The sequence below is a fragment of the Chelonoidis abingdonii genome, chromosome 2 (assembly GCF_003597395.2).
Source record: "Chelonoidis abingdonii isolate Lonesome George chromosome 2, CheloAbing_2.0, whole genome shotgun sequence".
NCBI lineage: Eukaryota > Metazoa > Chordata > Testudines > Testudinidae > Chelonoidis > Chelonoidis abingdonii.
The window spans coordinates 7,615,030-7,626,540 of NC_133770.1; the positions used below are offsets into that span (position 1 = coordinate 7,615,030).

The 11,511-nt window shown below is 42.9% G+C and overlaps 1 protein-coding gene across 11 annotated transcripts in view; it reads left to right on the forward strand.

Annotated features, from left to right (window-relative positions):
• The first annotated feature begins 3,969 nt into the window (after positions 1-3,969).
• SNAP47 (synaptosome associated protein 47) overlaps positions 3,970-11,511 on the forward strand; it is a 113,596-nt gene continuing 106,054 nt past the window's right edge. For 7 of the 11 annotated variants that reach the window (XR_012655161.1, XR_012655162.1, XM_032778912.2 and 4 more), the window contains exon 1: positions 4,218-4,780. Coding sequence is in view for 9 of the 11 variants with exons in the window: in XM_032778912.2 (XP_032634803.1) it covers positions 4,284-4,780 (497 nt within the window). In the remaining 2 variants the exon portion in view is untranslated. Of the gene's footprint in view, positions 4,134-4,216; positions 4,781-11,511 lie in introns of those variants that run through there. The other 4 variants (XM_075062159.1, XM_075062160.1, XM_032778909.2 and 1 more) reach the window with 4 other exon arrangements.

Genomic DNA, 11,511 nt, shown 5'->3' on the forward strand with positions numbered 1-11,511 from the left:
GGCAGAAGCTAAGTACTGTGTAACTATTTTATTTGTTTTATTTTTTTTGAATAAGAACTTACAGGTGAATGCCAGAATGGTAAATAATCTCAGTCATTTAAATAAATAGTAATAGAGAGGGTAAAAACACTTACTGGTCTTTAAATTGTTGTTCAAACTGTAACTAAATGTATACAGTCAATTTGAAATCTAGTCAATTTCAAAAAGTTAGGTCTGGTTTACACTTGAAAGTTATACCAGTCAGGAGTGGGTTATTAGTTTAAAAAAACAAAAACAACTTAAAGGGAACCAACATAAGTTATACTGGTATAAGCCCTGGTGTGGACATAATTATAATGTTATAACTGTGCTTATACTAGCATACCTTGTGTCTGTTAGTCAAATCAACTTAATCTGTACCGGTATAAATACTTCTATTTATCAGGAGGGTTTTGCTGGTTTAACTGTGGTTGCAAAACCCTTAGTATTAGGTGCTGCACCTGCTCTGGAGTATCCCTGCTAATTTTTGTTGTTTTACAGACACATTTCACTGTTCTTTAAAATTATTTCTCATCCATCTTTCTGTGCAGAAGACCCACACAAACAAAAGAAAATGAATGCCTATACATAGGAAACAATAAAATTGACTAAGCACAAAGTAGTGTCATGCCCAAAGTAAACAAACTAGAAAAACAGATAAATAAGTTGGTTTTTTTTTCCTCTTCAAATCTTTCAGGTATAAATGTAATGTATTAGATATAACAATAAAAAAAATTCTTGAGATAATTCTTTCTGAGCCTCACAGTACTCTTGTGAAGTAGAGAAATATCACCAATTTATAGGTAGAGGAATAGAGGCTAAATGTTTTAGCAACTTATTCAAATCACACAGCAAATTGATGGCATCGCTAGCTTGAACTCATTGCTCCTAGTTCTTAGCCTTGTGATTGGTCTGTTGGCTAACCAGGGTGGATTTAGTGGTCAGGAAGACTCGATTTGACATGGATTGATACATTAAAGTGCATTCTGGAATATGCTGCTCAAACAATTTCACTTTTGTTTCTACTGCCTGTCCCTCCTTTTGGACATTTATCTCCAGACTTCTTCTCCTTGTCCAGATCTATTCCGCCCCCTCCAATCTTCTATTCATTGAACTTTTTGAAACTTTGCACTTTCAGAGAGAGGTAAGGGATTGACTCTGTGTACACAGCTTTGCAGAGGAACAATAGGGCTGCTGCATCTGAAGAAGTGAGGTTTTTTACCCTCAAAAGCTTATGCCCAAATAAATCTGTTAGTCTTTTAGGTGCCACCGGACTCCTTGCTGTTTTAATAGGACTGTTGTCTGTTATCTCTCAGCTCTCTATATTTATTTATTTTAAAACATTTTTGCTGTTAACAAGCATGTTATCTCCAGAGACACAAATCCACAGTTTGATGCTTAGTTTTTCAGTTCTCAATGACAGTATCTTCTAGACTGAGCACTGAGTCCCATTGGGTAGATAGAAAGATTAACCTAAATAATCTATACAGAAGCCCCTGGAACTCCATAAAATTAGGTCCCTAATCCATGAACTGTTGGAATTTATTTACAAAACTTTTCTTAAACATTACATTAATATATTGTCTCGTACTACAGAATTAGAATTTATAGTCGCTATTCCATGATAAGACATTATAGCTCAAAGATATATCTTTATTAAAACTATTTTTAGATAGGGTTTTTCCTCAAAAAAATTTTTATCAAAAAAATCCAATAGTGTTAGCCTATCTAGGTTTACTGGATTTCCTTGTTTATTTTGCCTCAGCCCGAAAAGTAGCTGACTTGAAGTTGTTGTAAAGGAGATAATGTAATTTGTGTGTAGGATGGTAATCCTGCTAGGACAAACAGTTACAATTCATCTTGCAAACATCTGCTGTGAGCTGAATTCTGATGCCCTTACTCACATTATTTTCAGTGCGGCTGCCTGTGGAGTAAGGTACTAAAGTTGAGTGTGTCGGATTCTGGCCCTGTGTGAGTAGTCCTTATGCAAATAGGCCCGTTGATATAAATGTGATTAGTAGTGTAAGTAACCAAGGTTAGATCCACAGGTAGGAATGTCAGTGCCAGGGGTATATATGAATGTATGTGCTTAGATATATAAGATGTGGTGACTAGTTGTAGCATGCAGGCCAAAGGAGAATCAGACTGATGGCATTCAAAGCAAGAAGATTGTTAACTTTTTGTCTTGTATTAGAATTCCTGAAAATTCTCACAAGGGGAAGCAGATCACAGTTGAAATCCAACGAGTCATTAGTGTCACAGCATAAATTGCTGTCTAGATTAATCTGACTTTGGAGGCCACATGGTGTAAATAACCTATCCTTTCATTGCTTACAGCAAATAAAGTACCATAGTACCTTAAGCCTGTGTTGCAGCACTGAGGATCTGTAATTTTTGTTATGATTCATCAAAGACTTCAATAAGATAATTAATCCATGATCATTTAAATCACTATTATTCAGTGCCTGCTCACAAGATGTAATATGAGTAAGGAACACAATGTCGCTGTTATATAACTTGTGGAATGTACAAACTCATACAATCTGAGCATTAAAATTCTGGGGGAATGAAACAAATTTAGAGGAACAAAGTGGGTCACAGGGCGAAAGAAAGAAGCAGGGGACTACCAGAGCAGGAGATGGTCCAAGTGTATTTTTGGAAGCTGTGTTCTGTTCTTGTCTCCATCTCTCCTTTTCCACCAAACACGTGTGCACTAAAGTTACGATTCCATCTTTGAGTTTTTGATATGAACAAACCATTTTTCAGGGATATGATTTAATCCTGGGATTCGGAGGGTGGAAGGAGGACAAGGGCTGAGGCAGAGGTTTGGGGCACAGAAGGGGTTCAAGGGTGCAGGCTCTGGGTGCGCTTACCTCAAGCAGCTCGCAGAAGCAGCGGCATGTCCCCCCTCTGGCTCCTATGTGGAAGCGCAGTCAGGCGGCTCTGCGGGCTGCCCAACCCACAGGCACCACCCGTGCATCTCCCATTGGCTGCAGTTCTGGCCAAGGGGAGCTGCAGGGGCAGCACTTGGGGCAGGGGCAGCGCGCGGAGCCCCCTGGCTGCCCTTAAACGTAGGAGCTGGGGGGGGGGGCATGCTGCTGCTTCCAGGAGCTGCGTGGAGCGGGGCAAGCCCCAGACCCCACTTCCCAGCAGGAGCTGAAGGGTTGGATTAAATCAGCTGGTGGGCCGGATGTGACCCATTGGCTGTAGTTTGCTCACTTCTGGGCTAAGGGAACTAGGGACATAGGGGTTGCCGTAGGAACAGTTAGGCTCGGAATGTTTAAGTCAACAATAAAGGAAACTCCAGGCATGGCATGAGTTTGGATCCTATGCAGCACATGTGTATTGTGGTAGGAGCAGGCTGTAGGGCCACTTGCTTATGTTTGACCAAAGAAGTTTTTTAAAGAGCTATACGATGTTCATGCTAAACAGTGAAGAATTCTATAATGTTTAGAGGGCTGCATTGGTATCTTTTGGTAAATCAAACAAGTTGTCTCTTCTGCTTAGTGTAGTAGAAATCATTTCTGCTTCTCTTAACCTTTGAATGCCCCTGGGCACCACTTTGAGACATGGTGAATAGGCACCTAATGCCTTATGTGTTGTTTACAATAACTTATTAATTGATGTGTATGGAAATGAAAGCCTGGGTCGTTTATACAAAGATGGAATCTTTCACTAGCTATACTCTGTTTTGGTACATTTTTTTTTTAAAAAAATACTGACTAAAGCATGCATATAAAAGTATTTTATTTATGAAGCACCACCACAGCACTACAGATGATCAACATACAACCATATACTAATGATTCAAATATAATAAATACACAATATAAAAGTATTTCAGTGAAATGTGATCAGTTGGGAATGAAGAGGAGAGGCTGGGGAAGGCTGGAGTTGCTGTCAGAGGAAACAAGAATAAAATACCATTTTTTTAAATTTTTTTTTTTGAAAAGAGGAATCTTTTCAAGGTGAAATTGGAGATGGATCAGAAGAGGTGGCCAATTCTACCTCCTAAAGCTCACAACAGCCAAACCCTGGTTACCTGCATACCTGAGATGACCTAGTGGCAACATTGAAAAATGGCTGGTGCCTGAGATCAGTTACCCACCAGTATGGTGCCTATGGGGACATCCTTAATCTGTGCACCCTAATTTACAAGAATCACCTCCGATGTATTTTTCTGCCTTGTTTACTTGTTTTCTTTTTCTCACTTTGAAGGTGACAGGGCTGTCATCAGTGTAGAAGAGGAGCCTAACAGCGAGCTAATGAATGCAGACATATGTATCCATGCATGGCCCTGTTCCTATTACTTAGACACTGAGAAACGATGGGTCTCTGGGAGACTCTCACTGACTCCTATTGCGGTCAGGTTTACAGCTGACAAGACCAGAGAGCTTCTGGTCAGCTTACATCTTTCCAGCATCAGTGAGATCAAGAAGGAGTCCTCCAGTTTAATATTCAGCTCCCTCACAATTCTGGAGAAGACCACCAAGCACTGGTTCAGTTCCCTCCAGCCCAATAGAAACGTGGTCTTCAACATCCTCGAGCACTTCTGGAGGGAGCAGCTGCTGTCGTGCCCAGGGGCTGGCGCTCAGGCAGATTCTCTGCAAATGACGAAAGGGAAAGAACTGACTGGTTTACTGGCTGCATCCCAGAAGCGTATGGAGGATACAACAAAGGTGCTCCACTATCAGGGTGAACAGTTTGATAACATCATGAAAGGACTGAACAAGATTGACTCTGAAATGGATGTAGCAGACAGGTACAGTAGCATAACTGGAGCTGAACAGTAATTGATAGTTCATGTTGTATATGTCTGAAACCTTAGATTTTCATATTCAGTACTCACGTGACTCCCTTCCATACACCTTTTTTCAAATTGCAATGGTTTTATTCTTCCAGTTTTGTGTTAATTAGGGAGTGCTGAGTATGTCAGATGGCGTGGTGATTTTGTGATGTTGATAATCCTCTCCTAGGGCTAGGATGAGAACATACCAAACTAATTTTCACTTGGGGTATGTCATAGCTTCCTACTCAGATTTGAACCTTAGCGTTCATAAACTGAGAAGCTAGCATGAACCCTCTAAGCTTAATTACCAGCTTAGATCTGATATCGCTGCCACCAGCCAGGATTTTCAGGCCTGACTCCCTGTCCTGTCCCAAGAACCTTCTCTGGGGAATCCCAAGACTCAGGCCTGATCCTCACACCAAAGGAAAAAAAAAGCCAAGCGCTTCCTCCCTTGTTCCTCTTTACTCTTATCAACCCAGCCCCACTGGCGCTGGTATATCCGGCGATATACTATACTTAAACCTCCTGAATGCAAAACAGAGAGGGCAATTAACCTTCCCCAGCTCCTTCTTCCCGAGGCTAATGCAGCATCTCAAACCTAGTTCAAGCTAACACAAGAAGGTTTTTCCGCCCTCCCTTCGTCTAGCCTTAACCAGAAAAAACTCAAACAGGTTTTAAAAAGAAAGCTTTATATAAAAAAAGAAAGAAAAAGACACAAAAAATATTCTCTGTACAGGTTTGACATACAGGGTACATTATACTTAAAAGAAAAATATGAATAAACAGCCTTATTCAAAAAGATATCCAATTCAAAACATTCCAGCAAACTACACACATGTAAATACAAAAAAAACAATAACAGCCTATTGTTTTTCTACCTTTGTACTCACAACTTTGAAACTGAAGATTAGAAGCTTGAAGATAGAAAGATCCCTCTCATAGCTGAGAGCCAAACAAAAAGACACAGACCCAAACATTCCGTCCCTGAGCTTTGAAAAATCTGGTTTCCTGATTGGTCCTCTGGTCAGGTGTTTGGTTCCCTTTGTTAACCCTTTGCAGGTGAAAGAAACATTAACCCTTAGCTATCTGTTTATGACAGGGTAAATTTTACCTCCTCCTCTGTGCATGTGAAGAACCCCTGCTGTGGTTTTACTCTATAAGGGAGGGGTCTGTTCAGAAGCTGCGTAACCATTGCACTGGGCTCAGCTCTCCCCCCTGTGCTGTAGTGCGTATGGCAGGGGTGAGCAAACTGTTTGGCCTGAGGGCCACACCCGGGTTGTGAAACTGTATGGAGGACCTGGTAGGGAAGTCTGTGCCTCCCCAAACAGCCTGCCCCCTGCCCCCTATCCACCCCTCCCACTTCCTTCCCTTTGACTGCCCCCCTCAGAACCTCCAACCCATCCAACCGCCCCTGCCCCTTGTCCCCTGACCAACCCCTCCCAGGACCCTTAATCCCTAACTGCCTCCACAGGACCCCACCCCCTATCCAACTCCCCGTCCCCTGACTGCCCCAACCCCTATTCACACCTCCGCCCCCTGACAGGACCCCTGGGACTCCGATGTCTATCCAACCTCCCCTGTTCCCCCTCCCCTGACCACCAGCCCCCAGCACCTCCACCCCCCTGACTACGCCCCTGGACCTTCTGCCCCTTATCCAACCCCCCTGTCCCCTTACTATGCTGCTCAGGGCAGCAGGAGCTCACAGCCGCGAGGCCCGGCTTGAGCCAGCCACGGTGCCACACTTCCTGGCAGGAGCGGTGGGCCAGAGCACTGGAGGTGCGGGGAGCTGAGGCTGCGGGGGAGAGGACACAGCAGGGGAGGGGCCGGGGCTAGTCTCCCAGGCCAGATGCTCAGAGGCTGGGCAGGACAGTCCCGTGGGCTGTAGTTTGCCTGTCTCTAGTGTACAGGGCAGAAATGGAAAATCCAGTGCTAGATGGTTCTTTTCACTGCAGAGGGGACATGTGAGAGCTGGGCAGCTAAGAAGGGGAGGTGTCCTATCCCCTTCCTGCACAGGTGTTGAGCATGCAGCCTGCAATTTTGGGTGGGGGAATTTTGGCCTTAGTGCAGCTGTAGTTGGGGAAATGACTGTAGAAATGGCACCTCTGTGTTCTTACTTGTGTTTTTCAAATTGTGCAACCACTTGCTTTTCATTACATATGCTCCCTACTATTAGATGCCAACAGAATCAGTACAGCTGTGGAAGCATGAGCTCCTGGGTTCTGTTTTGTCTTGCCCCACATTGATCAAAATGTCAGCTAAATTGTATCTGCAGAAAGTACTTTTCTTATAAGGAACAGAAAACCTATGCTGATTTTTTTAAAGATCCCAGGCTGCATGTGCTTCTTCTTAGAACATTTAAGAGATTTAGGTGTATGAGTTATACACCTAAATCCGTATTTAGGCCTGTAAAATAAGTGGCCTGTTTTTCAGAAATGCTGAGTTTCCACATCTCACGTTGAAGTCAGTGCGAGGAGCGGGAGCTCAGCACCTAAATTTGAACATTTTGTCTCTATAAAGCTTTTAACAGTTACTGAGACGGAAGGCAAATGTAATCTGTTTTGTAAGAGTTTCGATGCTGCAAGTAGAATCCAGCAGTGGCATAAAGTAGACTTGTAGGGGTAAGTATATTGTAATATAGAGATATGTTAGAGATATACAGCTGAAAGTTTCCTTCTGGGATCTGGGACAGATATAATGAAGCTCAAACTAATTTCTTTTGAAAGAAGTTTCTATTTTCCAGTGGGTATAACATCTATGAGCAAGTGGTGTTGATTTTACAATGATTCTGATTATATTTTCTACACCCTTTAATGAAAAGCAAAGGAGACTGAAAACTTCAGTAGCAACTTTTAAAGTTCTCTGACAATAAACAATGATTCAGAAAGTCAATATTCATTGTTTTTTTTGAAGAAACATTTGTTTTAGATTAAGATACATGGGGAAGTATTGTGTGTCTTCCTGGAACTGAAGAAAGTTAGATGCTTTGATTTACAAGTGGGTAGAATAAAGGAAGACATTGAACAAATGCTAATTGAGATTCTATTTATCTACTGCATCTATGGATTAACTGACATGCAAATGGCCTAAAACTGTACCCAGAAATCATTAGCTTAATGAGGTGTTTTGACTTTGCACTTTACTTGTTTAGATTTTTAATTTATTTTTCAAACAGCTGATGGTGACAGCTTTCTCCTCTTAAGCTGAAGTCACATCTGCTGTACAGAGGGGGAAAGAAACAAATTCATAGCACTTGAACACTGATCAATTTACTTTATTGTAACTATTGTGCCAAAGTCCTACTTTAATTAGCATAGATCAGGGAAATAGTCACATTAAACTCTTCAGCTAGTGACTTCATTGCATTTAAAAATAAATAAATAAAAGGATAGCAAACAACTCTCCATTATATACCACAATAATAGATGCCTGATTACAACCTGAAATTGATAGAATGGCAATAGAATAAATTACCCCTGGGTAGAAGATAATTCCTTGCGACTGTGCGTGAAGCATTTGGCTTCCTGCAGTATAATACAGTCTAGGGTATATTTGTATACTTGGGAGTTATTTACTGCCCTTGCGCTCCTGGCTGGTTGATATTTGTGTAGTATGATTTCTTTTCTATAAAGGCTTGGGAAGCATGGCTTTGTAGAACCTTGTTAATTACCTGCCAAATATTAGCTTGTATATTTTTGTCATGATCTTACAGTTAGAAATCCCAGAGGACCACAAAGTATTATACCAGCTTTTCCTGCCTGCACTAGTTTGCACTAGCAAATGTTTTATAGTTAGGGTTGAGGCAAAGTTTCTCTTCTAAGCCTGGGTCGAATTCCCAAATTAACATTCTGAAGTTTGGCAGAGTTTTGCTGCCGAATCAGAACCAGAATTATTAGCAGAGGAGAGCAGGGCTTTGGAGCTGTGCTCCGGCTCTGCTCCAACTCCAGGCAAAAACCTGCAGCTTCACTGCTCCAGAGCTGCTCTGCGCTTCAGCTCCAGGCTCCGCTTCAAAGCCCTGCAGGAGAGACACTCACACTTAGGAAAGGCCCCTTAATCTTGTAATGTTTTTATTAGCACAATAAGCAAAATCACAGATTCTCCAACCTAGCAAAGTCAGTAGAGGTAATACAGGACAGTCAAGATATCCAGCATCTGATAGCTGTATACTCTCCCCATCCGTTGCGGAGACCTAGGACAGGTGATCCATGAGTGCTCCTATATCTGGCTTGCCAAGAAGATTGCGATGGCATAGGCCGTGGTTAGCCCTGTTATTGAGTTTTACGGCCGCCATGAATATTCATAAGGGTGTCCAGCCTTCTCTGTCCAAAAGCTAACTTCCTCATGCTAATAGTGTTGGGGTGCTTTCTTCCCATAGGTTACTTCATTTACCTCAAGCTTATTACAATATGTGCCAATTGGCTATCATGCCATTCTTGCAATGGAACATCTGCTGATGTTCTCATCCTAAAATATCCAAAGCTAGCAATAACAGGCAACAGCAATTTCACCATACTTGTTTGTTACAGCTTTCTATTTGTGATACCTGGTGATCTAAAGTTACTCGCAGGGATGGTCGGAACCAGTTCTTGTAGCCCCAGGGCTCAAGACAGGTCCCTGGGAGAAGGCCGGATAGAGCCAGCTCCTGCCTGTGATCATCTCCCTGGGAGAGGGGGATGTTCCACCTTGTAACAGGGAGGCCTTCCCAGCTGTTGGCTGCCAGAACGTTGCAGGTCAGCAGGGGACAGGTCCTACCCTAGGGTGCACAGAGACATGTATCCAGGAGATGGAAGTTGGGGTCCTGACGACGGCTTTGGTGGGAACAGACCCCAAGGGCTCTGTAGCTGGAAGCAAGCCCAACCTGAGTGAAATGAGGGTGGGGGGAGGGGCTGGATTTTGCTGGCCAGTGAAGGGTCTGTCATAGCTGGTAGCTATGAACCCACGACTGGATCAGGGTCAGTTGTGGGGTGGTGAGGGGACAGGGAAGTGTCTGTCCCAGAGGGGAGCCCAGAGAGGAAGTCCAGACGGAAAGAGAGGGGGAACAGGAAGGTCTGCCCACACTTTGTAGGGAGGCTTTTCCCCAGGAGGAGGATGAAGGATCTGCATCTGAAATGCCAGATCCCTCACCCGTGGATCAGATTTTAAGGGAAAACGGGGTCAGATGTCCTGGAGGGGAGAGTGGGTGTCTGAGAGGATCTTTCCAATCCAAAGCACTCCAATGAAAGATGCTGTTCCTGCTATGCGTGTAAAAGATAAAACTCTCTCTTCAAGGCAGGAGCAAGAAAATCTTTACATTTGGGAAGGTTCTCAAGTGGGTGGGGCCCAACACAAATAAATTCCAGAGGGAGGGGCTTAGGGCAGGCATGGTTGCAGTGCGCCCTTGCCTTGCCAAAACCTCAAACACATGCCTAAATTGAGAGGCAGAAGAATCTGTGTCTGAGCCCCTACTATGGTACACAAGGGGATTGGGAAATACAGTGGACACTGTTCAAGCCAGGCTGTGTGAACAGAGTCTGACCATTATAAGTTGGCTGTTAATCTTGTCTTTTGCTGCTTCAACAATGGGTCAAGACAAAGGAATTGATACTAATAACAAACCTTTTAAAGATGTGTAACGTACCTGATTTGTGGAAAAAACTTTTGTACATGCTAGGGATGGTAGAAGTACACTGTGAAATCAGTCAAGAGATCAATGTTTTAATCTTTTTCCCTTATTTAAGAAACAAATTTAAATATTACATACAAAAGTGTAACCTTTTGTATTACACTGACATCTTTAAATGCTCAAAACTCAGCATAGCCTTATTTTTTGGAGCGTTTTGGATTATTATGTTAAGTGTACTGTGTACCTTAATATACAGTGTGCTGAACCCTACTCTCGTGTGCAAGCTTACTTCCAGTTGCCTTCCACTGGAATTGCATGGATGTGTCAGTGAGCAAAATTGAGTCTGGTGCGACTGAATCTTAAGACAAAAACAGACTTACCCAGTTTTATAAATCTGTTGATATGATGTCATGGGTGTGCAAGACGCTTTAGATACACATGACACAAGTTCCCTATCCTTGGTATTTGATCTGTGAGCTTTATGGAAGCCAAGGACAGTTGGCAAGATCATTCAGGAGTCTGTGCAATTGTAAAATCTTGTCATCAGTCAGACTGATAACACAGCCAAAATGTCACTGCCTCATTGTGTGTAAGGAAGTGGATGAGAGAAGGATAAACCTCAGTAAAAACGAAGTGGAGAATACTATCATAGTGTGCGTTGTATAGAAACCAGACCATGTAAATATGTTCCCATGTGTCTAGTTAGTTACTTTTAATGCTTTAAAAGATTTGTTTTAAATTTCTCATGGTCAGCTGACTCCAGGACAGTGGTTCTCAACCTATTTACCATTGTGGGCCGCATACAATACTACCTATATGGCCCTGAAGATGTCATGTTATCATAAGCCTAACTCTCAAATCTGGACCTTAGCATCCAGAAATCTAGGTGCCTAGCATGAACCTCCAAGCTTAATTACCAGCTTGGATCTTATCTCGCTGCCACCAGACAGGAATTATAGCTCCTGCCTCGCTCTGGTCCCCCAAACTTTCCTTGGGGGACCCCAAGACTCAGAGGTCCTGAGTCTTACCACAAAGGGAAATAACCCACTTCCCTTCCCCCCTCTCTCTCCCACCCAGACTTTCCTCTCTGGGCTAACCTGAGAGT